General features: G+C 40.8%; 4 protein-coding genes across 14 annotated transcripts; 2 read left to right on the top strand and 2 right to left on the bottom strand.

Moving 5' to 3' along the window:
- The first annotated feature begins 448 nt into the window (after window positions 1–448).
- On the top strand, window positions 449–4,440 carry LOC108146477 (bromodomain-containing protein 4). 6 transcript variants are annotated; one of them, XM_017272501.2, is made up of 8 exons: window positions 458–531; window positions 595–690; window positions 763–1,090; window positions 1,150–3,135; window positions 3,201–3,404; window positions 3,475–3,673; window positions 3,734–3,964; window positions 4,177–4,440. In XM_017272501.2, exons 3-8 carry the CDS (start codon window positions 768–770, stop codon window positions 4,216–4,218), a joined length of 2,985 nt encoding a protein of 994 aa, XP_017127990.1. In that variant the 5' UTR covers window positions 458–531; window positions 595–690; window positions 763–767; the 3' UTR covers window positions 4,219–4,440. The 6 variants fall into 6 exon arrangements, with proteins under 6 accessions (XP_017127988.1, XP_017127989.1, XP_041564344.1 ...); XM_017272497.2 differs by having other exon boundaries at window positions 595–698; XM_017272499.2 differs by lacking the exon at window positions 595–690 and having other exon boundaries at window positions 449–531.
- A 605-nt stretch (window positions 4,441–5,045) lies between these two features.
- LOC108146029 lies at window positions 5,046–18,297 on the bottom strand. Of its 5 annotated transcripts, XM_041708409.1 has the most exons (10): window positions 15,493–18,297; window positions 14,260–14,742; window positions 14,137–14,195; window positions 13,936–14,059; window positions 13,694–13,874; window positions 13,433–13,625; window positions 11,893–12,780; window positions 11,683–11,832; window positions 5,664–5,804; window positions 5,047–5,526 (listed from the first exon to the last, which is right to left on the bottom strand). In XM_041708409.1, the coding sequence occupies exons 1-10, from the start codon at window positions 15,701–15,703 to the stop codon at window positions 5,296–5,298; spliced, it is 2,661 nt and encodes an 886-aa protein (XP_041564343.1). In that variant the 5' UTR covers window positions 15,704–18,297; the 3' UTR covers window positions 5,047–5,295. The 5 variants fall into 5 exon arrangements, with proteins under 5 accessions (XP_041564342.1, XP_041564343.1, XP_041564341.1 ...); XM_041708408.1 differs by having other exon boundaries at window positions 5,046–5,521; window positions 11,683–12,780; XM_041708407.1 differs by having other exon boundaries at window positions 5,048–5,526; window positions 11,683–12,780.
- Window positions 9,254–11,625, top strand: LOC108146030. Its single transcript, XM_017271821.2, has one exon. The coding sequence runs from the start codon at window positions 9,605–9,607 to the stop codon at window positions 10,688–10,690; it is 1,086 nt and encodes a 361-aa protein (XP_017127310.1). The 5' UTR covers window positions 9,254–9,604; the 3' UTR covers window positions 10,691–11,625.
- On the bottom strand, window positions 18,229–26,598 carry LOC108146027 (failed axon connections). Of its 2 annotated transcripts, none has more exons than XM_017271813.2 (5): window positions 25,890–26,598; window positions 21,896–22,234; window positions 20,397–20,740; window positions 20,219–20,321; window positions 18,229–19,836 (listed from the first exon to the last, which is right to left on the bottom strand). In XM_017271813.2, exons 1-5 carry the CDS (start codon window positions 26,295–26,297, stop codon window positions 19,783–19,785), a joined length of 1,248 nt encoding a protein of 415 aa, XP_017127302.1. In that variant the 5' UTR covers window positions 26,298–26,598; the 3' UTR covers window positions 18,229–19,782. The 2 variants fall into 2 exon arrangements, with proteins under 2 accessions (XP_017127302.1, XP_017127303.1); XM_017271814.2 differs by having other exon boundaries at window positions 20,397–20,731; window positions 25,890–26,597.
- Window positions 26,599–27,309: the final 711 nt, after the last annotated feature.

Below are 27,309 nucleotides of genomic sequence, written 5' to 3'. Positions count from 1 at the left end.
CTTTCTGATATTAATTTTTGGTTTTCAACGAATTTGGTTTGTGAATTAACCGCATTCTAAACGATTTTGGTTGGTAAATTAACACCAAATCTTAGAAAACCAGATATTCGACGCACCATTTGTTCGCAATTGGGAATTGGGAATTATAAACCGACCAAGTAAGCTGAGAAAATTGTCCAAATGTTTTAATTGTTAAACAAGTATAGTCTTACGGCTAGCCTGTAAAATAAGTTGGATACCATCAGACTGTTAAAGAAACGTTTTTAAAGTCGTTAAAACAAAAAAAAATATATAATTATTTTGATGCTATGAGATTTTTTCTTTTTAAAAATCATAAATATTTTTTTTAATACGCCTACCAACCAAATTCTGGGCTTGGTAGGTATTTGGTATTTCGGGATGGTATTTTTTCCCTTGTTTTCTGCTACCTGGCAACACTGCTGGATTGTGTCCACACTAAATGCCTGTCACAAATCGTTCGCAAAATTAACGCCAAATCTTTTTTTCACAATTGGAAATTGGTTGTTCGCTGTAAGTATCTCCCTAAAAACTAGAATAGACGCCAAGTTAACTTCTTGGGGTCTTGGGCCAAAGTTGTAAGTGGTTATCGTCAGCGGCAAAAAGCAGCGAGACGGCAGATTGAAAAATTCAGCCGGCAGACGCTTTTTTGTTGGACCAAAATTTGCAGACGTGAGCGCGTGAGTTTTGGGGTGTTAATCCCAGTCCTAGTGATGTACATACCTGAACTCGGTCCATTTGCAGCAGCGATGTCCAACGTGGAGATCTACGACTCCTCCAATTCCCAGCTGAGCAGCGACGAGTATAGCCACGAGGAGGAGGACTACGACGCCCTGATGGACGCGGCGGTTAGCAAGCAGCGTCCCCAGAAGACCAAACCAAAGGGACCCGGATCGGGTAAGCCCGGAAATGGAACCGCAGATCCACCGGCTTCGGCAGACAAGGATGAGAAGGCGGAGAGCGCACCGGATCCCCCTTCCACACGGGCCGAAACCCTTCAAAGGATCCGGCAATTGCAATTGCAGCGGCGCCGTTGGCCCAATCTTTATTTCAAGCGTCGCAGCATGCGTTGGTAGGGAATCCCCTGTGGAAATCATATACCAAACTCTAATAACCCCCCTCCAATCTCAGGCTGCGACCCAATAAAATGGACTACCAAACCTATTTGGAGGGTCTGAAGGACTTGCTGCCCAAGCGTAGGAACAAACTGGAGCTACTGGCTCGCTATAAGACCTGGCGCCGTAGGAGCTACGACAGCAGGAGCCCCAGTCGCAGTCGCAGTCGTAGCCACAGCCGTAGTCGCAGTCGCAGTCGTAGTCGCAGCTACTCCCGTAGTCGCAGTGGCAGCCGTTCGCCGGAACTGATTTGTCTGGACGACACAGAGAACGAGGAGTCCCCAGAGAAACCAGAGATAGATACGCAGGCCAGGGTTACGCCCACCAAGGAAAATAAACCTAAGGTTGCGGCACCACCGCCTCAGCTTAACTTCGAGCTGCCAGACAAGCTAAATGCCCACGAGAACGGTGACTCTGTCCTCGATGAGTTCCTAAAGAAAAAGGAGCCCCAGCAGCCGAGTTACGATTTGGACAAGCTTCCCGCCAGCCTTGAGTTGGAGCAGGCCCTTAATAATGAAACGCTGGTGCAGCAGGAAGAACAGCAGACGGCCGAGTCCTTAGTGATGGATGCCACTCTCAAGAGGCGCCGATCGGTGACTCCGCCCACGAGCAGCGAGAAGTGCCCCGATCCCGAGAACCTGGATGAAGAAGACGATGATACCATTGAGTTTTTGCCAGTGAAGCAGGGCAAACCAGAGGTGGCGGATCCACCATTAAATCTGCAAACGTCCGTCACACCACCAGCTAATCCCCTACAGAATCAGCCGGCTTTTAAGCTCAGCACACCCTATACCCTGGCTCTTTCGTCTGCCACCAAGCAGGCAGACAATTTGGCCAACGTCTCCTACAGTTTGAATACTCCTACGCCGCCGGCCACACCCATGGAGATAGAGATATCATATCCCAACGAGAAGCTGCCAAATAACACAAAGCTAAATATTCAAAACTATTCAGCTCCGCACACATCCCAAGTGGCGGTCACCGCACAGAGAGGCCCACCTCAAGTTGCTCCGCTAAGGGCAGTTTCAGCTCAGAAAGCTCCAGCACAGACGACTCCGTTGCATCAAGCTGCTCTACAGCAAATGGCTGCTCCATCAGCACCACCACCCCAGCCGATGGCTCCACCCAGACCAGCTCCTCCGCAGCAGCTGGCTCCACCAAGATCAACGCCACCACAGCAGATGGCCCCACCAAGATCAGTACCGCCACAGCAATTGGCTCAACCAAGAGGAGCTCCACCACAGCAGTGGACTCCTTCCAGGGCCGAACAGCCACAGCAGTTGGCTCCACCAAGAGAGGCTCAGCCACAGCAAGTGGCTCCACCAAGAGGAGTTCCGCCTCAGCAGTTGCCACCACCAAGAGAAGCTGCACCACAGCAGTTGGCTCCACCGGCACAGCAGCCACAAATGCATCCCCACTTGCCCCAAGTTATTTCCACCAGTTTTGTGGTGCCACAGCAGCCGCAACCACGTCGCTCGGAGACGGTGTCCACCCAGACGCAGGTGTCGCAATCGGCGCAGCCCACTCCGTCGCCAACCCGCCAGAAGCCCAACATTGATCTCAACAACAGTGATGCTAGCTTCCATTATCGCATCAAGGAGCTGTTCGAGGAAATTGACACCATCATGAAGGACAAGGTGAACTCCGTGCGCCCAGAACTGAAAGCTTTCGCAGAAGAGCGTGAGCGTATCGATGCGGATCTGGAAACACTGGACAAACTGATAGCAAAGAAAGAGGAGGAATACAATCGGCTACTCTACCTTCGTCACGTGAAAAAGGAACTGAGTGCCCGAATGGAGCGCTCGGAGCGCATGACTATGATAAAGGACTTGCTGCCGGCCCTTCTCAACAAGAGCGTCAGCACTGAGGAACTGCTGGAAATGCACACGCTGCTCGTTGACGAGCAGCAAGCTCCAATGCCCTCAAAGTACGGCCTGTCGGCGGTGGAACAATGCCTGAATCACGCCACACTTAACCAGAACAACTTGCGTTTGCTGCGTGGGTAAGTTTATAGTACTTTAATGCAAGATGGGAGAGTTCTTCTAATGTCCAGTTGACATTTTTCAGAGCTATGGGCTTGAAGGAGCAAGCCCCGCCGGTATCCCTGCGTCATTTCGAGGAGGAGCGACAGCTATACAGAAGGAATTCCTTGCCTGCACGTCAGCCACCGTTGCGCCATGTTCGCGACATGGCAGAGGAGCATCAGCGAGAGTTTAACGAAGATAATGCTCCACCATCCAAGCGTCCAAAGCTATTCCACCCGCTAGACAGGTGGGAAGAGTTACCAACATTTTAGACTTGCAGTTGCTCATTAACAAATGGCGTATATATATATTTGTAGATATCAAGAGATGGTAAATTCCACGCCCAATTTGGCCGCCGCTTCCTCCTCTTCCTACAATAAAGGCCAGGGTCCGGGAAAGCCTCCTTGTTACAATAACCTTTCCCTGGACAATCACTTTGACAATGAATCACTGATGATCAAACCGCTGTTTAACAGCAGTCCCATGGTGTCTCAGCGTGAACAGTCCAACAGTCAGGTAAGAAATAAATCTAAACAGTATGTGCTTGTGCCGCCAAATCATTGTTACCCTTCGCAGTATCACGAGTCACATTCCGCCTACCGCAACGAGGAAGCAATGGTCGATGTCAAGCGCAAGTTAGGCAAGAGCAAGTCGCAAGACCAGAAGAGCCTCCATAAGTCCAAGCACGAGGACGCTGTTGCCACCAACGGCAAGGAGGATAAAAGCTGCCACGAATGCAAGCGTCGTAAAGCCACCTACTTGTGCACCGGTTGCCAGACTCAATGGTACTGCAGTCGTGAATGCCAGGTGAGCTTTGTGGGTTTTAAAAAAAAGGAACTTAAAAGTTATTTATCTAAAACAATTCAAAAATGCTAGAGAACAATTTGAACAATTTGTTTAGGCTTTACAACTATATGCAGCAGCTTATTTCAAAAGCTAACTTACCAGCAACATTTTGATCTATCCAAAGCAAAAAAAAATATAGTAAAAATTGTTTTTTCTTTGAACATCCGTTTTAGCTGCGCGCTTGGGACACACATTATCGAACTTGTGGCATGTAGGTGGATTGCCCTTAGGATATCAGCATTACTATGTCTATAAACTATAACTATACTATAGCGTATCGCATCGCAAATGCCCTACTCCATCTACTCAACCGCGTTAGCCATTCAAGGATACAGGACACTGACGGACAATTCAAAATTGCGTTTCATTAACTTAATTATTTGTACTTGTACTCAATCACCACTCATCCTATAAATAAATCAAATACTTCAAGACAACTCTACAACTAATTATATTACGTCGAGGATGCATAGTTGATAGGAACTGTCGTTTTTGAATGCATTTGGAATACAATTATAATTTTAATTTGGTCCCTAAAAACTAGCTAAATTCAAACATTTTTCTGAAACTTTTATTTTTATATAATTTTAATATATTGACAAAAAATTAATTTCGGTTGCAGAACTAGACAATTTTATATAACTACAATATGAATATATTAAATATCAAATTGAATAAATTTTAAAATTCCGTTTCTAGTTTTTTTTTAACTGCGTTCAAATTGAGTTCCTTAATTTGTTAGAAATATTATTTATCTTTAATTTCGGGTGCTACATTGCAAATTATGTTCTTTACATGCAATTCCTAGCTATTGTTAAACAAACAATATCCGTATATTTATTTTAAGACATATCTTTTTGTTGTTCTTAAAACTATGTAAGATTAATTAAGAGATAAAAATTCAAATTCAAAATTGTAATATACGTTCGAACAATATAAAAGTATTCCAAAAATTATTGGATTTATATTTAATTTATAATTGAAAATTAATCTAATACTTAAATTAAATAAAGACTAGCACACATCTGCGTAAATTTGATTTATTGTAATATTATTTGAATTATCAAGTACTGAAAAGAGCATTTTATATTATTTCAAAGTTTTCCTTACTCAACACTAACTTATCGATAAAGTCCGAGCGTATGGCAATGCCTTTCGAGAGGCGGGAAGATTTAAAAGTTTGAATTTCGACCAGAATTTTCTGTGGAATTCAAATAAACAATGCCAGCTGGAATTTAAAGTGGAATTTCGTCTAGAGTCTAGACCTCTTAGGGCTATATTGACAATGCCATTCATTTGCTTCGCCTGCGCACCTGGCACAACAGCTTGATGTCATTGATATGCAATTGAAGTGGCTGCCTCCTGGACCACGGACCACGTCTCAATTTGCGGATGCGCAGCTGGCGACTGCAGTGTAGTCGAAATTTCAGATTCGGATTCCAGACCGCATCGGCTGAGGCGGAGGGCGTGACGCATTTGTACGCGTATTGCCACCATAATCGAATGCTCTGCTTGGTGCTGTGCTGAAATGGGGATTGCCAGTGGGTGGTTTTTAGTAGTGTGGGAGTGTTGGGACTGGAATTGGGATTGGGGTTTGGGGCTGTAAATATTATGGGACCCTAAACCACCCGATGACTGAAGGGAAAATACACACACTCACCATGTAGACGGGCAAAACGTAGAAGCGCTTGCACTCGCGCCGAATAAAGTTGAAGGCGATGGGGCGGCGGTATGTCGATGATACCTTGGTCAGGTGCGAACGGATCGCGCTGGCGCTCGTCGATCGCTGCAGACGCTGGAGCTGCGAAAAATATAGAAATATGTATATAAATAAAATAAAATAGAATAGCGCGCGCACGTAATTAGTTTTCCAAACAATTGAACACATTTTGTGAACACAATTAATATGCGCAAAATGTTTGCGAAGAATTCGCGCCAAATTTGGCTTGCAAATGATTCGAATCGAGCGGGGCTTAATTTGAATTATGGCCGATAACTTTGTGTACACTCGGTACTATATTGTTTTTAATTTAGACACCTGGCTCTCGCTACCAAATTTGGTAGAATTATTCGTTTTAGCGCGTTACTTTTGCATTTAAATAAAAGGGTTATGGTATTGCTTAACTGGAGCATAACAACAGAATATAGATACTCATATAGTTACTCAAAGTGGATCTTTATTTAACGTTCTTCTTTGATTATAGAGGAAAAATTAATTTTTTAGAGTCCCCAAATATCTTTGAACTCTATCAAATGTTATAAAAAATTTATCTTTTGAGCAGTAATTAAAAACCAAGACTTGGCATTATAAAAAGGGTTATTAAATTATCACGATTGGATATTTTTATAGCATTAATAAACTCATGATTTATGAGTTTGTTTATTTATTTTTAAATAAAATTCAAATAAATATTTGTTTTTGAGGAGTGTACAAATAGAGCCATATCTGAAAGTTTGCTAAAAACGTTATCATTTAAATTTAACTAACAGTTGTGAATGAAATGATAATATAGATCGACAATATCTATATGATTAATCACCTTTCCGGCAAGTAAACGTTATCTTAGGGTCGGAAAACTCCAAAACAGTTCTGATATTTCCAAGTGGTGGATTGGGAATCGGTTGGGTGGGACTGGGCTGGATTGGGTGGTTGAGTGAGTGGCTGGGGGGAAGGGTGTCCCTGAACCTGCTTATCAATGCGGCAAGCAAGTCGCTTTTGTTGTCTACATAATAATAACTATAAAAATTACAGTTGCAAGGCGGTGCGGATTGTTTTCGCAGTGAGCAAAAGTGACAGGCTAAAGCGAAGTCATCCAACTCGAAGTTGATAGCAATTAAATCCGCTTATCAGTTTAGAGACGCGATTTAAATTAGCACCCCAATGGAACCCGTCCCCCCAACCCCTTAATCTCTCGACCCCCCCTTCCTTGTATCTCTCTCTCTCTCTCTCTCACTCCCACTCGGCTTCTTTGTGATTTGTCCTCGGCGATGACTACACGCCGACAAGTTTTTGCTATTATTAAACAGTTTTACAAGCCGCTAACGCTCAGAAATTGTTGCTAATTAGTTGAACCGCGCACGCCGGCGCAGCAGACCTTAAAAGCGGCGACCCATTCAATGGGCTCAGGGGGCGGTGCAGGGTTAGGCGCTGGCAACCACCGGGCTGTGCCAGCTCTAATAAAGGTGTGCGTCGGTATGAGTACCGCTCCACCGCGAGAAATTACGTATTGCCTTACTATCAAAGTTATTAAAATATCTTATTATTATCATCGAACTTATTAGACAAACTTCTATTTTCAAACTTCCCTTTCCTGTGATAGAATTTTCTCTAAAAAACACTTCACTGGTTAATTGGTTAATAAGTTAAGCCAATTTGTTGTTAACAGATTTTATTTTTAACATAAACTCTTTTCATGGCATATTTTTTAAAACTTTCTTAAAAAGTACACACTAATTGTTTATAGATCTGTTTGTTATTTACCGAATTCATGATTGTAAAATTAGCAACTTCAATATGAAGAGTCATTTAATAAATATGAAAAGTAAAATGATTCATAGAGCAACCAAAGCAAAGGTGCTTGAATATTAATAAATTATGTTAAAAATCAAACAAACTTTGGTAAACAGAAATTGTTATTTCAACAATTATTTGCAAGTCCTGATTAATCAATTGATTAAAAAATTCCTGTAAACATTTTTTTTTAAGTGTACGTGTCAAGATTGGAGGCAATCGAGCTGAATTAGATGCTGCTGGGGTCGATTGAGTGCAGATCAAGCGATGAGCAATCGAGTGCAGGGTGCAGCGTGAGCAGCACAATTAGATTCTTCGAAAAAATCTGAAATTATGAAAGGACCTTGAATGCAATTGCTCTTTGGAGCAATTTGCATGTGAATAGAGTCGAAAAGTCGCATTTTTTCGTTGTCAATCAGTGCGTATGTGTAATATTTAAAGGGGTGCATGTGCAATTTGACTGCCTGTCGATAAAGCTTGTTTTTTCTTTATCCTCGCATGCACTTTCTCTATTTATTTATTTATTGTTTTCGCCATTTGCCCTCTGACAATTAACACGGCAACAAAAACGGCGAACGAACGACAAAACAAACAAATCTAACGCTTCGTTTAAAGCGATTTGTGCGCGCTTTTTCATGAAATTCGTTGTTGCGTTTGATGTTGTATTAGGGGTATGTGCGTGCTACGGGGTTTTCGTGGGCCCGTGTCCGTTGGCTTGGCACTATCTCCTTCTCTATCTGCCCGGCTATATCTAAGCACGATCGGTCGCAGGGTGTCGCCGTGCTTGTGTGTGCCTATGATTCAGCGCCGGGCATACAGCACAACAACAGTAAACAAATAGCAGCAATAGAGCAAAGGGTTACGGCATTCAGATACCCATTGTATGACCATGAACACTAGAATTGTTAAGTTAAACATCCATCTACATACCAAATTTCATGTGGTCAATAAGTGATTTAGCTTTTCTAATATCATTCCTGACTAATTCGCCAAAAAGTATGCAATGACTTTTAAGAACGAAAGTATACCTAAGAATTGTTGGTATCTAAAAGTTAAATTAATATTTTACTGTATACAAATTTTAATTGTTAACTTTAAAATTGTATAATCTCTTATTCAGAAAAAAAAGAATGCATCAACAATGTATGCTACGAAAATCGTATTCCTGTTTTACAGCAACAAGGAAACTTAATAAAAATGTAAGAATTCAGATAAAAATAATCTTGTAAATAACTAAGAACCTTCATAACTTTGCTATCTACTATGTTAGACGTTAATTAGAACGATTTTAAAATACTGGATAAATTTATTTTTCTTTTAAGGATCCTTTCTCTAAGCTATAACTTAAATGTTCCAAAAGTAGAATAGGATTAATACAATTTTGTCTATACATGACGCACTTCTATAATTCTTAAAAAAACTATACTTAATTTTGTTATTTTTGCAATGGGGTAATCTATAATTCATGTGCTTAAAAAATGTTTTCATCCATAATTACTTCTGCATTGCAAGAGATAGATAGTGGATTGAAGTCATGATTGAAGTGAAGCTTTTCGTATTTAAGGGAAAATTGCTTTAAGAATTGCAAGCTCTGTGGCTTTTCTTTGTCCGTGTCATACCACATAAGATAGCGTAGTATACCCCATCTGATTCCACATATATGGGGTACCACAACTCCCACCACAATGAATGGCGGGCGCTGTGTTCCGTTCTGTTTTATTCTGGCAGTTGATGTCTGTTCGGGTTCGGATCCGCTCAGTTCAGTTCAGTCCAGTCGGTTCGACCACGGTTCGTGTCGATTTCGAATTCGCAACCGTTCCGTTGTCATTGTCGGATTGGATCGGAGAGGGTCTTGCAAGTAAAATTCATGTTAATGAATGTTAATTTATACATTTGTAAGAATCTAAAATCTGTTTTTCCATACACAACAATTATTGACGCGCGCACGGCGCTTGCCGCAGTTGCTGTTCGGCGGCGATTTCGAATTTTGAAAGCAGTCGCGCCCGAAACGTCGCTGCGAACGCATCGATCGGTAATAACGGTAAAGCTATAGCATAACGCTGCGGTGAAGAACTGGGCTTATTACCACAATGGATCCCGAGTTTGTGAACAAATACAATCAGGTCCTGAGCCGGCTAAAGCTGGTGGAGAATTTCGATGGCAGTGATCCCGGCAAGCTGCCCCAGTTTCTGCAGAAAATCGAGGCCCTAATGCCGGCCATAAATAGTTTCGACGACTACTACAAAGCCCAGCTAATAGGACACATTAAAAATAAGTGCACGGATCGAGCCAGAGAAGCGGTTTTCACGCGTCAAATGAGCGCTCCGGTGGGCAATGGCAATGGCAATGGAGCGGGAAATGGCCACCTCCTGAAAGCCGAATCCTGGCTAAAACTCAAGGATCAACTGCTGTACAACTATGCGGAAAGGGAGTCCAGCTATTCACTGATACACAAGATACGCAGCGCTGTGGTGGACTCCAATATAGAGCTGTATTACCAAAAGATGGCCAAGCTGAAGCACAGACTGATCAATCGAAAGTTGACGCACAACGATACTTTATATGGACTCGAGGATATAGAGAGGATTACACTGCAGGTTTTCCGGGATCATCTGCCCGAGCCGACGCACTCGATGATCCTGCGCAGAAATCCGAAGAGCATGGAGGAGGCCTATCGCTATATAGTGGAGGTGCAGCAGCAGTTCTACACGCAGAGCGGATCGCTGGCCAGCGATAGCCAGGGGGCCACCTTCTCAACCAGCCACAAGCAGCAGTCCTACGGCGTGGGCATGGGCGGAGTGGGCGTGGGCACCGTCGGACTGGGCGTGGGCATGGGTGCCGTTGGCCTGGGCCTCTCCTCCTACGCCCGCCAAATGTCCTCCGACAAGGGGCACCAGCAGCAGCAGCAGTTGCAGCACCAGAGCTCCAACTGCAAGAGCTACTACTACAATCAGTCGGCACCGCCGGTGGGCGCCGGCAAAAGCCATCCCATGTTCAAGAGCATCGGCAATCCCACCTTCAAGTCCAGCTTCAGCTACAATGGCAGCAGCAACAGTGGTTCCGGCATGGCCTCCAACTACTCGAGTGGCAAGAAAGCGGATATAAAACAGAACTACCAGCAGCAGAAGAGCCAGAACTATGCGAAGACCTCATCGGCCAGTGCTTGGAAGAAGTAATGATGATACGGATATACGGATATACGGATATATGGATGTACGATCTCCCAATTTCCCAACTATGAGCGATCCAATGAGATAAGCAGATCGAGCATGACCTAATCCCTTTGAAGCCTGTGACTAAGCCAAGGCAAAGTGCTTGCCACCTCATGCTAATTACCCTAAAACCTCACCCTCTAATGCTGATGATGATGATGATAATGATGATGATGATGGTGTGGTGTCACCGAAAATTATAGGATGTGAATATAGATTAAAGTAATGTGCAACGAGATGGAGCTGATCTTCTGTACTTCCAGATAAACATTAAAATATATCGGTATATGATAATGATGTGAATATTCAAATATATAAATAACACAAATGTTAATATTATAAATAACAATGCAACAAATTAAATACCTCCATGAATGATAATGTATAAGATTGCACATGCAAATAATACAAATGATGTGAATATAGATGAAGATAATACAAATAATAGAAAGTGAAGGCATTCAAGTTATAGAAAGTGTGCATACATACAGCTGGAAAAAAAATAACAACTTAATAATATGAAGTTAGAAAGAGGTACAAAAATTATAACAATATTATTTAATATAATTAAACATATAGTAACCACAAGTATATGACATAATATGTAGTATTTTAAAACGTTGAAGAGCTAATAGAAATGATCTTGTCGATAAACAAGATAATGATGCCGATCAAAATGAAATTCAATAATGATGACATCGATCGCGTGTCTATCGATGATGATCAATCCGCAGACAGTATGGACATGTTAATTATTAGCTCATAAGACCCGAGTGTACATAGCCCCACACCTCAACCTCAGACTCAGCCTCCCACAATTTCCCCCCCATTTTAACAACAATCACCCACCCACCTTCAAATTTGTTTTTGTTAACAATAAAGTGTAAAGTCTAACAGCCTTTTGTTCTGTGTTTAACGGTCAGGGGTATATTTTTTGGCGAAATTTCTGTACTCACAATTTGCTGGGCACTGGATCGCTGGCCAGAGTTCCGAGGATCATAGCCCATGTCCTGCGGAGCTGGTTCCGACTGCTGCTCCTGGAGCTTCACGGTCTTGGGTCTGGACTTATCCTTGGAATCCTTTTCGGGCTTGCCAAAGAGTCCCCGCTGCTCGGCTCGACGAATCAGATACTTCTCATTCAGATGAGTCAGGGTTTTTCGACGTACCAGGGATAAGTAGCTACCCGTAGTCTGCTGCTTGATGCAATTATCCTGATTGATGCATATATCGGGGACTGTGTCCTGCACAAATTCATCGATATCGGGCGTCACAATCAGATCAATGCTATCCACTCTGGGCAATGGAGGCGCCGTCGACGACGGTGTTCCTGATGCAGGCGGTTCCGGTTGCGTGGAGGGCTTATCCTTCTTCCGGGGCGAATCCTTGCTCATTGCAGCCGCCGGAATATTGGCTGCCTCCGCTTCAGCAATGGCCTCCAGTCGCTTCTGCTCCTTGTAGGCATTGCGATGTTTCTCCAAGGCCAGTTTGTTAATCAACTCCACGACATGCTGCACCATATCCTCGTTTTCAGTGCCCACAATGGAGTGCGTTTGATAGAGGACAAATTGGACTTGGGGTCGCGACATCGACATGGTGAGGGTCAGCAGCTGCTCCTCGAGGATCATGGCCACCCGCTGACGACCTTCATCGCTGACCTCCGATTCCGTGAGCACCTCCAGCATACTCAAATCTCCGCCACGCGAACAAATCAAATCGATGGGATCCGAAATGGCACTAAACGAGTTTGGGGGCGTTGCGAAAATGCCCACAACCGTCCTGAAACGATTCGATTCCATGGGAAAGGAGGTAAATGCATCGCCAAACAGTCGGATATTATTAACCCCTATTAGTTCCATATAGCGTCGGTACTCCTTCAGATTGGCCCCGGCTCCATAAACATAGAAGTTGTTCACCCGGTTGACGGAGTAAAAAAGCGCTGCCAAATACGCGGTGGATCGGGGGGAACCTATGTGCGTCTGCAATATATCGCCGTCCAATTGGAAGTAATCCATTAACTTGGACATAATAGCCGGACCAAAAGTAAAGTTTTTGTCCTGAAAGTAGATCAATATTTGTAAACATTTCAAAAGTGCATTGGACCTTCTGCAGCCCAAAAAACAAAGGTAAACATTCTCCAAATTTCAAGTATTAAATTACAAGACGAAAACAAGTTTACTGGCGGTGATATTTGGTTTCAATGTTTATTGATCATTCGCAGTGTTGACTTTCCGAAAATGTATTTACAATCTGACTTCGTGTTTTTTTTCTGATGAAAAATCAAACGTGCACGCCTGCTATATTTAAAATTTTGATCGACACTTTCAGTTCATTACTAAAAGTTGTAACCGGAAAAAAAGCGTTTAATTTATTGACTGTTTCTATTTCTAATTAATAAATAGGTAAATTTGTTTAAAATAGTACGTACATTTTTTTTATGAAAAACCTTGGTAGATTACGTTATTTAAGCTCCATTTATACACATATCTCAAAGCATTATGGTCTTGTAAAAATAAATATTTTTGATGAAAGTAGTTCTTTGATTAAGGCCAACAATGTCCAAGTTTGATTTTTCGATAATAATGTACTTTTATACTTTAAAAGGGATATCTTTAAAACTTTTTAAATAATCTGTGATATTTTTATTACCATTATTTTGTTAAATAAAAATAAAATAAAATAGAGATAACAATTTTTTAAAAGACTTACTTGCATGATAAAGTAATGCTTAGTCATCAGCACGGATTTGGTGAACTCACTGCGGTCCCTGGGAATACAGGATATGACCAGAGGACAGATGTTGTCCCACTTACAGTGCTGCACCAAAAGTTGTTCCTCATCGTCCGGTCCGTGTACAGTAAAGCCCATTTCGGTAAGGATCTTATCTGCCTCTTCTTTGTTTCTAAAGAATCAAATGTGTAAAAGTATTTATACTTTTCTATTAACTTACTCAAACTTGAATTCACTCACTTTACTAAAAAGGGATTAATCCAACCGGTGACAACGGGATTGGCAGCTGCGATAGCCACTTTCTCATTCTGAAGGTGAATGGGCAGCAGTTGGGAAAGTTTAAGAGCTCCTACCCGAATTCTCATCCGGGAAATTGAAGCTGCCAGACGAATTCGATGTTGCCAGAGAACATCAGCGTGATCTGTTCACGAAATTGGTGGATTATAAATAATATCATATTTAAATAAGTGATATCCACCCACCTGTCACTTCCGACTCCTTGTAAAGACTCGCTTGGAGATCCTTCTCCTCGGAGTTACGTCCTTTAAACTGACGATCGTAGAGTTCGAAGAGCATTAACCAAATCCTTTGTTCGTCGTTTTTGTACTAAAGAAAGGTAAAACACTAACCAACTTTAAATCAACCCTTAAAAAAGTTACTTTTATAAAACTAACTTTACCCACCTCTTTGTGTTGTTCAAAGAAGCTGACATCATTCAAAGCATTCGACATAACAACCTTATCTAAAAGGTACAAAACAAACAGTTTAGTTGCCTATAAAAAACCATGCCAATCTTAAGAACCCACATCTAAAAACATCGTAGATCAAGGAAAAGGCCAATCGCATCTCATGCTCATTTTGAAAATCCACCAGAATCGGTGGTTTGCGCAGAAGTTTGGCGGCATTTGCGATGGTTGGCAATGTCCAACGTGCGCCAGCCTTCAATTTGACCTTGACCGTAGTGGAATGGCAGTATTTCAGGATCCTGCTACGTCGTCCATTGGGACTAACCCCGGGCGACAGGATCTTGGTGATGCGCAGCGGATCAAACAAAGGTTTTTCCTTCTTATTGATGTCGTGTAGGGATAGGGTTTCATCGGACGATTCGTTCACGTGGCGCTGGATCTCCAATAGCATGTAGTACATCTTGTCCTGCCACTCTTCATCGCTGGGCAAGTAAATCTGCTTGGTCTTCTTCAGCTTCTTGCTTTGCTCCTTGAAAATGGCCGGATACACCGAGAAGATGTCCGCCAAGCTCAGGAAAAATAGTTGATTGGACATGGCGAATGCTTAGAATGTTAGACAAATCAGTAGATGGTAACTAATGTTGTGAGATAGCTTGGTATCTCCATCTATAATTTTATTACGATTGTTTAGGTTAGCTTTAATTTTATCATAGGCCAGTTCAATGTTAATTTTTAAGCGATCTTATAATATATATATAATATTATCTTAGACAATGTAGATTTTTCCTGATATACTTTTGTAATTTTATCTAAAAACAATATTTTTTCATGATGATGGTTATCAAAACAGTCCATTTCTCTTAAATGAGGATGTGTTTATATAAAATTATGGTTACTCGACAATTTTCAGACTATAACGATTTAAATCGATCCACTATAATTAAAAGCCCTATCTTCGATCTAGAATTATTCAGCACGATGAGTTTGCCAAACCTAACATTATAGTCTTTGTGTTTTGTACCAAATTTAAATTTGTTCCCCGCGTAGATGTTAATTTATTATTACATTTCAAATATTAATTAAATCGAACTTAATGAAACTGATATTTAATTCGAAAAAGTTTACAAGCTTATTCGACTTTTATTAACACGCAATGGTTTTCGCAATTACTTATTTACGAATTTCTATTTGGTACAACCTAACGTTAGACCTCTATATCACACCGATCCACTACATTTCAGCACGATCGGATAGCTTCCACAATTAGTGAGATACCGATACGGTGCTCTAATTGCGTTCAACCATTATATTTTAATGCACTTGATTTCGACACGATCGGTTTGTTATAGTTACATGTAAACCACACGAAGGCCCTTTTGGATAAGCGGGGAAATCCCGGATATACTCCCTCGGAATAACTGTTAAAAGAGCAGGAGCGAATCCGAACCGAGCAGTTGCAGTGAACAACGGCAACTGGATGAACCCAGGTGGACTCTCCTTTCGATGGCGTGTCTTTCATCTCCCTTTTTGCCTTTGGGACCGCCCACTCCTCACCCCCCCCCATTTGCACAACCAATTCCAATGACAATGACAACTGCTGATTTTCATTCTCAGTCTCGTTCTCTCATTTCCATTTCCATTTCGTTCGGTTCGTGCTTAACACCAATTCAATGCTGGGAGCCTCCAAATTCTGAATCGACATCCAACCGCGCTGCATGCTCCATGGAATTACTTATCTATCTCTTTGCACAGCCCCCTCCAGCCCTCTCCCTTCCACCCACCTGTCGCCGCATGCAATGTGCACGCCAATACTGTCGCCCTCTCCCTCCAGCAGAGGGGCCCTTTCCATCTGGCAGCTGGAAAAAAAATTTCGCCACAAAGGACAAATGGAACGTTACCGTTATACGCTTTCCCTGGATGACTGTGTTGTCAGAGCGATAGGTGTATACAGATGAGAACAAAATATTAGTGGCTGGTTAAAAAATATATATATATGTAGTTAGGGGCCACATACTAATTAAGCTTAAATTATAGCCAAATTAGCGAAGGATAATTTTGAAAACTATTGTTTCTTTGGCATATCTAGATCGAGTAATATTTTTTTGAGTTTTCTAACAATAAAATGTGTTTCTTATTAAATGCCTATAATATTTAAAATCCCATATTTCAAGTTTCGATATTTACCTATATTCCAGATATAATAAAACATGTGGAGTTCTTAATAAAAAGTTAAAGAAATTGATGTAGAAAGTAATATGAACATGAAAATCTCTGAATTAAAAGCATCGCTTAACGTCATATTTCCGAAACGAATAAAATAACAAATGCTACCACTTTGACCCCAACTGTAACTGCGGGTTGGAGAGATGGATCCAAACGATATCACACTTACCTTTTATTTTTTACGTGCCCTGCACGCTTGGCGTAATAAATTCCGTTTGCCATATTCGCATGATTTGCTCTGATTGGAATTCGTCTTCAATAAATTGCCAGAAATGTCGCTGACAGAAACAGAGGGGCAAATGGGGAGGGTGTGCTTCTGGTATTCTTCGATGTGTTTGCCTTGATTAGTCGACGACGAGTTAGAGCCCCCAAAATCCCCCTGCCATTTGTTTGCTGTTTGATGGCTTCGAAGCGTTCGAATCGAACATCAAATTAAATGTTGATTAGACAACTTCCAACTCTAGTAAAATGGGGGAGGTGGAAATTTTATTGCCCTAGGTCAAATATCGATTATCGCCCGCGTCACCGTAATATTGGGTCAGATTGAATTGAATGTCAATTTGATTGGCATATCTGGGTGCAAATATATATGTATATATAGGGCCTGTATAAATATTTACTATTCGGGTCTCCTTTGTGACCTTGAGCTGAGAAGGAAAGTTCAGTACTGTTTGCTTTTTGTGCTTTCTTCAGTTCGCCTAATTGAATTGCCAGCTTTGGTTAACTTCTTAACTGAGATCAATTATAATTGGAAAAAATCATATCAATTAAAAGTGCCCCAAACTGATTCATCTAGCCTGATTGTTGACCACGAAAACAGTGACCGCACAAAATAATTTCGGGGGGATGGGGCTGGGGCTTCTCAGATGGGCGTTGCTATCGGGCGAAATAAATAAATATAACCGAGGGCTACTATGACTGTTTAGATATGAATAAGCAAACTTGAATTAGAGTTATCAGGGGTGTACGTCGAAAGATAACTCGGGTGTCATAATTAAATTTTTCTTCTGTTTCCCGGGCAAGTAAAGCCACCCCGGCTTAAAGTCGACCGATGCGACTTCTTTATCGGGACAGTGCGTGTCCGTCGTGTAAGCCTCCGTCGTAAATCAGTTGGGCGCATTCAGGGCTTTGTTTTGTTTTGTTTTGTTTTTTTTTTATTAAGAAGCATATTTATTATATATAAGATGTATGTAATACAATAATTTTTCTTTCTGTCCGGGTTTTGCTTTTCTGCTTTTTACGCTTTTATGGTTTCGGTTTCTTTTCGGTTTATCGTTTTCGTTTTCATTTTCATTTTTGTTTTTCTTTATCCATTTTATATAATCATATAAAACACTGAGCTACAATACAAATATTGTGATAAAAACTTACAACATAACCTTTAATACATAAAAATACTTGCGTAGTCTACAAATCGTATCGTTATAGAGATTTTCTTCGTGGATCGATCGATCGCCCGCTCGTCTTCTCCTGCTTCTTTTTTTTTTCTTTTCTTGACCTTCCCCTAAATTGTTTTCACTGCTTCTGTCGCGCCTCAATGGGTTCTGTATTTGTTTTCGTTTTTATTTTTTTATTTCTTAGTTTGTGTGAGTTTTACCCTATTAAAAGATTTCATTCATTCTCCATCTGTGGCTGATGATGATTCGTTTTTGTTTTTTTATGAGAAGTTAAAAAAAAAAAAAGGAAAACAATAAACACCGAGGAATCCGTGAATGATTGGGAGGCCGACTGGATAAGGGAGAAAGTGGAGAAAGCGTAGGAGAACGAGAGGGAAAGACAGTGACCTCCCCGCGGAGAATTCTCCCAGCTCTTTCGCTCCTTTTTCTCCTTAGATGTTTGTTGTGTTTTATATGAGTTTGTCGTTCGTTTTTGTTGTCAGCAGCGTTTTTAATTACAGTAGAAATTATGTTTATATTTATATATATATTTGCATAATCAATATCATTAAATTAAATCGTATAAAACACAAGACAGTAGAAAAAATAATTGTGGTGTACATAATTTTGTTTCAGTGGACGTACCAAAAGAGAATATACATAAGTAGTTACAAATTCGTACAAATTAAAAGGTAAATTTTGTTCGTATGGATGGCCGAGTATTATTTTTGGTTCGAATTGTTCTGATTATTATTATTATTATGTGTATGTGGGTGAAAACATCGATGGATCAACGCTCTGAGCATCTCATACGAATGGGGATTTTGGTTGGCAAAATCATAATACACAGTACAATTACAATAATATTTATAGAAATAAAATATAATATAATATAATAAAAGAACCAACATACAGTTTTTACGTTTTGTTGTTTGTTTTGTTTTCTTTTGTTTTTTTTTTATACACATCTTTATGCATAATGGGCGTATATAAGGTTTTATATATATAATTATAAGTAATAAATTTTATCCGCTTTGTTTAATTATTTGCACACGAGAATCAAAATTACTATTTGCAATCATATATATATAAAAAATAAACTTAATTGCCGTCATTCCGTTATATCGTTCCTAAACCATTTTCATTCTCATTCCCATTGCATGCCATCCCTACTAACCATCACTATATATGTCATATCATATCATATCCTTCTATCGTACTGGTTGCGGATCTTTTCTTTACTTTAAGCTTAATCAATTTTGGAAGAGTAAACAATACCTTCGAGTTGCAATTGTTGCTGCATATGCTATATGTGTGTGTGTGTGAGAGTGTCTGTGAGAGTGAGTGTGAGTGTGGATGAGTGTATTATATAGATCGCTTTTGAATGAAAACTAATGATTAATGCGTATTGTATGCTGTACTACACCTTCCTAACTTTTCCTCCTATCTGGCTTCACTCTTTTTACTCACGTTTTGCTCACTTGTTCTTTGTTTTATTCGAGTTCTTTAACTAATTTTTTATAATTTCTCCCCCCGCTCTCATCGCTTTCATTCATCTTCTTAATATTTATACGTATAAACTTTTATAATTTTATACTAAATGGTTTTTACGGTTTTTTTTGCGTTTTCTTAAATTTTTTGCTTTTTGTTTCTTGTTCTTGTAATACAAACGTCGTCGTGTAAATATATAAAAAAAGATGTCCAAAGTTTTTACGTTACGTTATTGTATATGCTTTTTTTTGTTTTTCTCATTACTTAGTGGATCGTTCTCTTGCTGATGGTTTTTGCCTGCTTTTGCTTTACAGTTGTCCTAGGTTTGTAAATGGGTGTTTTCTTAATGTTTTTTTTTTTTATGTTTTTCGAGTGGTTTTCTGATGTCTGAATGCTTATATATGAGAGCGCAGCGCCTAGCTATATAGGGCCTTACTATATAGTATCGTACTACGTATGTATATATATATAATGTGTGTGTATGTGGGTGTTTTTGTTTCCTTCGATCATACACATATACTAGATATATGTACGCATATAACTAACGGCGAATTTACTTTGTTTCCTCCTTCTCTTTGTTCTCCTCGGTCGACTCCTTCTCGTTTGACTGAAAAAGATTAAGGTCATAGGTTAATATACACAAAAAAAAATGTTAGATTAAGGACTAGACGGGCTTTCTTCGTCGAAACAAAAGTTGCCAATTTTATTTCTTTAACGGGAGTTTGAGACTTCAACTTTAAATAAACAAAAATGGACAATATGCTGGCTATCAAAAGTTTTTTTTTTACAACAAAACAAAACTTTTAAATTTAATTTGTTATAGTACTAATTCTTAATTTAACAAATTTTGTGAATATTGTGAGTTTAAAATCATTTGGTTTTAAATTTAAACATATAACACATTAGTTTATAAATTGAATTTTAATTTGCAAATAACTCTAGTTCATTCGACGTAAAACACCAACTGAGATTTAGGAGTTTGACCTCACCTTGTCCTTCTCCAACTCCTTCTCGATCTTGTCGCCCTCAGGGCCCTCTTGTTCGTTTGATTTCTCCTGCTCGCCGCCCTCCTTGCCTTCCTTGGTCTCGGGCCTGAAATTATGTTGATATTTAATTAGAAAAATAGATTCCAGATTCCAAAAGAGATTTCGAACCATGACAACTTACTCTGGCTTGGGAATGTGCGCATTGAGGTCCAGCTTCGTGCAGATCTCGTCCCAGTCGGGGAAGCACTTGTCCTTCATGCGCGAAACGTGGCCAATCAAGTTGGGGCACTTCTCGGTCATGTAGTCGCGCAGCGGATACGCAATGTCCTTGGACAGATAGTGAAGCTGCGAGAGGACCGCGAAGGCCACCACATCGAGGGTGGTGGGCTCGTCGCCGAAGAAGAACGGCTTGCAGTCGAGCATCTCGCTGAGCACCTTCAGGTCGTTCTTGCCGAACTCCTCGATCTCCTCGGCGCTGTGGACGCCGATGCCATGCGCCTTCAGCTTCTTCGTGCCCTGGAACCACTTGTTGTGTTGAATAGTTGTTTTGCCGTACAGCAGTTACGGATGGGGGTTACGGGGGATGCACAAGCATACGTTACGGAATCGGGGTGTTGGAGGTAGTTGAGTTGTGATGTGAGTTATTTGGGATCGGGGGGCAATACGCATTACACAGTTAGATGTTCAAAACCAAAGTAGTATGCAAAAAAGAACGAAAAAGAAAAAAGAGAAAAACCATGCAAGAGTTAGTGGTAAAATAACGATTGTTTTCCTTTCAATTTCCCGTTTGGGTTTTGGTTTGGTTATGTGAGAACCGATCGAGATATAAACAATTCCATCACGCCAGGGATTTATTGTTTATGCCAACGGAGTTTTCGGGATAAACTATGTGTGGGGATGGTGGTGGTGTTTGGAGTTGTTTTCTTTTTTTTTTTTGTTCTGTTAGGTGCAATATAATACGCCACCGCTTCCTTAGTTTCAATTTTCAAGTATTGTTTATTTACACTACCCATCCATCCCCGTCTAATCCGAAACGCCAGCCAACTCAGGAACCTATTCGGTTTTCGATTACATTTTTAATCTAAACAAATCGCGGATATCTTCGGTTTCGGGAACTACTCGAGGCTCAGCTGCTGGCGTTTTGAAATATTCGAAACCAACTACAACAGCTACTTCTAAAGTTAAACATTTCTCTACTTGTCGAGCAGGCATTTTCCGGTTTTCACTTTCACTTACTTTGTTAGGTTTCAATGAACACTGTTTTAAAGATTTCCACTCTATTTTTTCATGAGAAAACTATTTATAACTTTTTTCTTAATATCAATCAATCTGTAAGTTATTAGTTGCAACCAATACACTTTTGAATAAAAACCCTATATTACGGATTAGATTAATAGGCAAACGGGTATTTATAAAATGTACAATTAAATATAAAAATGTATACCAAAATATTAATTCTTAGTTAGACACCAAAAACAAAGTTACTTTTAAACAAAGAGAGTTATAGATAGATAATGCTGACCATGATTGTAAGTAAAATAACCTCTGTATAACTAATTACAATAATGACCAAAAGTATGCAATGTTCCAATGAATGTTCTAATCAAAATCAAACAAATTCGGGAAAGTGAAAATCGTGGACCATGAACATGACCGCCATATCTCAAACTATCCAGTTACCTTGCGACCAAAGGTGATCTTAAAGAAGAAGTTCAGAATCGAGTTGGGCAGCCGCAGGCCGAGGGCATGCTGCAAGTTGACCTTGTAGCCCTTGAGCACATTGTCCGGATACTTGGCGCGCCAATAGAAAATGATCCAGATGAGATGGTTCTCCAGCATGGCAATCGTGGCGTACGAGACATTCCTCTGCTCGGCGGTGAGACCCGAGTCCAGATTCTTTTCGTACTTGGACGACAGTTCCTTGATGATAATGGCCGAATCGGCGATTTCCTCACCGTTCAGCTCAATGAACGGCAGTTGACCCTTCTTGGAGCGGAAACGCATCTTATGATCGACATTCTGTAAAGGGAAAGAACACGAAGATACATTTTATTGTTTTTTTCATTGCGTGGGATGAGTAATCGTGCGAGGAATGTGGGGGAGTGGGCGATTGTTAACCCCACCCTTTATCTGTGGGCAACATTCCACATCATGCAGTGAAACAAATAATACTTGATCATTAAATCCGTATTTCTATATTCAGGCGACTTCTAATTGTGTTTTATCAGTTTGGGATTTGAAGTATAATAATAAACCAGACGAGTGTTAGGGTGTTGTTTATGAGTCTTATTATCTGAATAATGTTTCATTATACAAGTAATGTATCTTGTAAAATATTGTTATTCCCAGTATTAAGTATTGCTTTGGAACTGATTAATAGATAAATACTACCTAATACCCAAAAAAAAGTATATGTACATAGTTTCACCATCTCATAAAACTGCACTGCCTATCTTACATTTTCCCTTAGCATATGAAAGAAGTTTCCAATTAGTTTCCCAAATCAGTTACATGAAAATTAAAAGCAATAAACTATTTCCGAAACTATCCGTATGTTAAGGATACTCATAAATATGAGATGTCCATATGGAACCAGGAAGTTTTTTTTTTTTTTTTACAGCCATGACTAATGCGAAATGTAGTCCACTCCCCCGCAAGAAACCGGCCGCTAGGTGGCGCTCATGACATACATCTAGCCGGCAATCGTTTGTTTGCGTGTGTATTTGGGCATTTCCTATGTATGCCAAGCAGATGCTGAAAAACCAACCACTACACGGAAAGCTAGCTGTACCTCCCAGGAACCCAAAAACCCAAAACCCGGACTCGAAAACAGAAAACCCACCCAAAAACCAACACCCCTATAACAGACGCACAGCGGGAGGGAAACGGCGTTCCAATTGCCCGCTATTCGAACATTTTGACATATTCCAATGCCTTCCAGTGTGTACACACGTCCGCACAAAGCGTTACCGTTAGCTATGTGACAGTTATAGGCGGGTGTCCGGTTTGAACCTTTTCGTTTTCAGCTTGGCTGCACAAAATCTACATAATAATTTCTAATTAGAAACAACGGCCATAACAAAAAGTGAGCCGGGCCGTTGGCATATTTTATGCTTTCGCGCCCTCTGCCAAAAAAGGGAGAGGCAGGGTGTGGTTGTCCGTCAGAGAACGAGAGAGCAAGGAAAAGAGAGAACAGAGAGATTTTCATTTCGCTTTCCAGCGGCAGCATCGCATCGCAACGCTCTTCAAAAAGGGTGGAGTCCGTATTTTTCAATTCCAATGATCCACAAAAAAAGGCAGCCTGTCTGCTGCTTCCTCTTCTTCAGATACATCTTCTTATTCTGCTTCTAGTGCCCACGCACAATGCAAACATTTATATTTTTATTAAATCATTGTGCCAATTAAGGCAATGGCTCCCCCTCAATTTTCTGGCAGTGTAAAAAATCAGGCAAGAAGAAGCAACAGCAATGCAATTATGCAGTCTGTGTGTGTGTGTGTGTATCCACACCCTTGCACAAACGTTCCATTGAGAGCGAGAGCGGGAGAATTGCACTGGAGCGAGTAAGCAACAACAAAGGCCGTCACTGTGTGTTGTTTTAATGCAAATATGCGGTTTATTAATTAAAACAAAGGCAGCTTCAGCTTGAAATACGTAAAACAACAAAAACGACAAAAAAAGAAAAGACTCCATTTCCTCTCAAACAGACGCACACATTCGCACATGTACAGTTGCAGCAGGAGAGACAGCAGCGTTGCCAGAATACCTTTAAATTGAAGGCTGGCAATATTGCACAAATGAAATGGCGCGCCAGCATTTCCATTTGAATTTTAATCAGTTTGTGCTCGTATGCATATGGCAGAGAAAATGTAAATTAATTGCACAATCTACTAGCGCGACACTCAGGAATGCCAGCAATGCGGGCCACCGCCTCAAAAGCGAAACTTATGCGTTGTTGTTGTTGTGTTTATTAATGGGCGCCGCCTTCAATGTGGTGTGAAAAAAAATGCATTTGGTTTATCATCAATAAAGAAACAACTTCTGCTCTTGTTTACACTGATGAATGTGTATACAAAGGAGGAAAAGAAAAAATGCAGCCGAGCAGCGGGGGGTATAAAAAGCAAAACGAGCGGGGGCAAAACTGGCTTAGTCAGTTGCATTTACAGTCACCCTCCCTTTTTTATGATTAATGCGCTGCAACAACAAACCAGAAATGTCAAAGGTCTCCAGTTTGTTGAACTCTTTCTTTTTTATTTTGTGTTTTTGGGCTGCCTTCTTATCAGTGGAAATGGGATAAATGGAAATGGAAAGTAATTTCCAGCTGCGGGCCAACTGACGGACTGTCAATCATAATTGCCTTTGTGGAATGCAACATATGGGGGCGATTGCTTATCGGCATCTGGAAAGGCATCAATTAACATTCCTCACAAGGGGCTCGTTTTTCATTAACCAATGTAATTAATAAGATTAAACAGCAATTGCGTCGCCAGTTTTGTGCGGGTGACCGCACCCATTTCTCCCTCTCCCCCAGCCATATGTACAAGTTTTTCCTCTCCTATAAAAATATGAAAAATATGCAAACCGCATCGCGCGCTTTAAAAAGTGAAGAATAAAAAAAAAAACAAACTAAAATGGAAGGCACCATTGGAAGTCGTTGACAGTTGTTTGTCTGCCTCTCCCTCCCACACTATTACAGCTACTTAACGGATAAGAAAAGGAAAGGGAAAAGGAGGACGAGGAGGAGAGGGAGACAGCTATTTCTGAGACCATCTTAAACTGCATCAATTTTTATTAAAAGCAATTACAAGCTGCTGCTGTTGCTGCTGCTGCTACTACTGTACACAGACAAAAACATATTGGTTTCAAATGGAAGTATTTACATTCTGCATTTTTTGTTAGTGTATTCCGTTACCCGCAGATGAACTAATAGAAGGATTAAATATGATACAAAAGAGTTTTGTCCGCCTTATTCAAAAGATTCAAATTCGTTAAATGGTTTCTACACAGACTCCGATTTCATCATATCATAACAACATTTCTTTCAGTGCAAAAAGAAGTCGAAAGAAAAGTGAAATAAAAAACAGTGCAGCAACAAAAGACAAAGAGCAGACGGTGAGAGAGTGAGCGAGACAAAAGGAGAGAGTCGGCAAGTGCAAAATTTGAAGCACGACTTTTGCGAGGGGGGAGTTTATGGTGAGGGGGACAGAGTGGAGCATAAAGCAGCGACGCAGCGTCGGCGCACACACAAATTTTATGTATACGCTGTGCACACACACACCCAGGACCAGGCTACAGGTTCACACACACATGGCGGCGGGAAAGAGAGGGCAGGCTAAATGTATCCCTTTTTCAGTTACGGGGCAGGGCAGGTCACACACACACGAACAGGCTTAGCACACCATGATGGCGGCGCTGGCTCTCTCGCTCTCTCTGGCTCTTCCTCTTTCCCTCTCCTGCAGGAGCTGGGAAAAAATCTGTACCGCAAAAATGTCTTGAAAATCTGGGATATCTGGGTTTCTTTTTGGATTTTCCTGGGTTTTCTTGGGGTTCTACTTAGGTTTTCCAGGGTTTACTGGAGTTATCATTATGTTTAAATAGGTTTTCTGAAGGTTTTCAAGATTGTGAAAAAGGGTTTATAAGGTTTTTATATGATTTTACTAAGTTTTCTCAACTTACCTCGTATTTCAGGCCCACAAGACGCAGCCAGGTCTCCACCTTCAAGCAATACGGCGATAAAGAGGGCAGCAGCGGGGTGCGCGAAAACTGGTACAGATAGATAATGTCCTTTTCGAAGTTGGTCTTGTGCACATTGAACTTCTGGGCGGGTGGGGCTTCCGATTTGGTAGCCACTTCCGATTTTGCCGCCGCCTCCTCCTTTTTGGGTTCCTCGTTATCCTGCTGCTGCTTTCCGGCCTCGTCCTTCTTGGGCTCCTCGCTATCCTGCTGCTGTTTACCTGCCTCGTCCTTCTTATCCTCGGCAATCTCCACTTTTTCCACTGCGGGTTTTTCCGGCTCTTCTGGCTTTTCCGACGCCGCCACTGCGGGCGTTTCCTCGGCGGGTATTTGGGCCACTTCGCTTGCCATTTTTCTTGTTTTTTTTTGCTTTGGCTTTTCTTTTACAACTTTTGCTTGCTAATTGAAGTTGCGCTTTCTTTCAGCTAAACAGATTTCGGCTTCGCACTTTTCCTGCCACTCGCACACATACACACACGCGAGAGAAAGAGAGAGAGAAAACCACCACTGCGCTTTGACTCGAATTCGGTGTTTTCAGTACCACGGCAAATGCAGGATCTTGACTGGATGCGATTCGATTCGTTTTCGGATGGATTCAGGAGCCGCTTTCCTTTCCAACCGCTCTCGGGAGTTTGAAAATTTGAAATGAGAGCGGACTAAGCGTTGCGGAGGCGACCTGGCCTTGGTGGTGGCACTTCGTTGCACTCGATCTTTTTACACGACCTAGTCGATTCAATCGATTAGCGTTATCGATGCCATCGATGTTTTCGAAGAGTCGGTGTTTTTATTATCGATGGTTATGGATGGATTTAACTTCGTTTTCCTGATTTTAATGTTATATTTAGATTTGTAAAATACTAGTTCTTCACTATGTATCTAGAATTGCAGATATGACTTTACTAATTATTATTAGTATTATTTACAAACTGTAAACTTAAAGTTAAACCATACCATTTAAGAAGTATCTAGGTAATGTAAAAGGGACAACAAAGGTAAAATAAAAATTTTTTTTTTATAATTTTATTTATTTTTACGATGCTGTAGATAAATTATAATATATATTAATAAGTCTGGTTGTAGGCACAAGTAAAAAGAAACATATCTTGCGCATGCGGTGGAATTACCTTTTTTTCAAGTTGTAGTAAAATTATATCATATTTATAAGCATATTGGCAAAAAATAATGCAAAATTAAATGGCGTGGTACCAATAAATACCCAACAAAGCCAGTTTTTAAATCTTTGCCTAGCAAAGGTAACAGGAATTCTCAAATTCTTTTACTTAGGTAAAATACAAGGTATCATAAATTCTTATCTAAGTACGTACATAGGTACAAGTATTTGGGGTACACCCCAACACTGTTT

The sequence above is a fragment of the Drosophila elegans genome, unplaced genomic scaffold (genome assembly GCF_018152505.1).
Source record: "Drosophila elegans isolate 14027-0461.03 unplaced genomic scaffold, ASM1815250v1 contig_208, whole genome shotgun sequence".
In the NCBI taxonomy this organism is placed as follows: Eukaryota; Metazoa; Arthropoda; class Insecta; order Diptera; family Drosophilidae; genus Drosophila; species Drosophila elegans.
The sequence above is the reverse complement of the archived record's forward strand: the minus strand, read 5'-3'. Positions and strand labels throughout refer to the sequence as shown.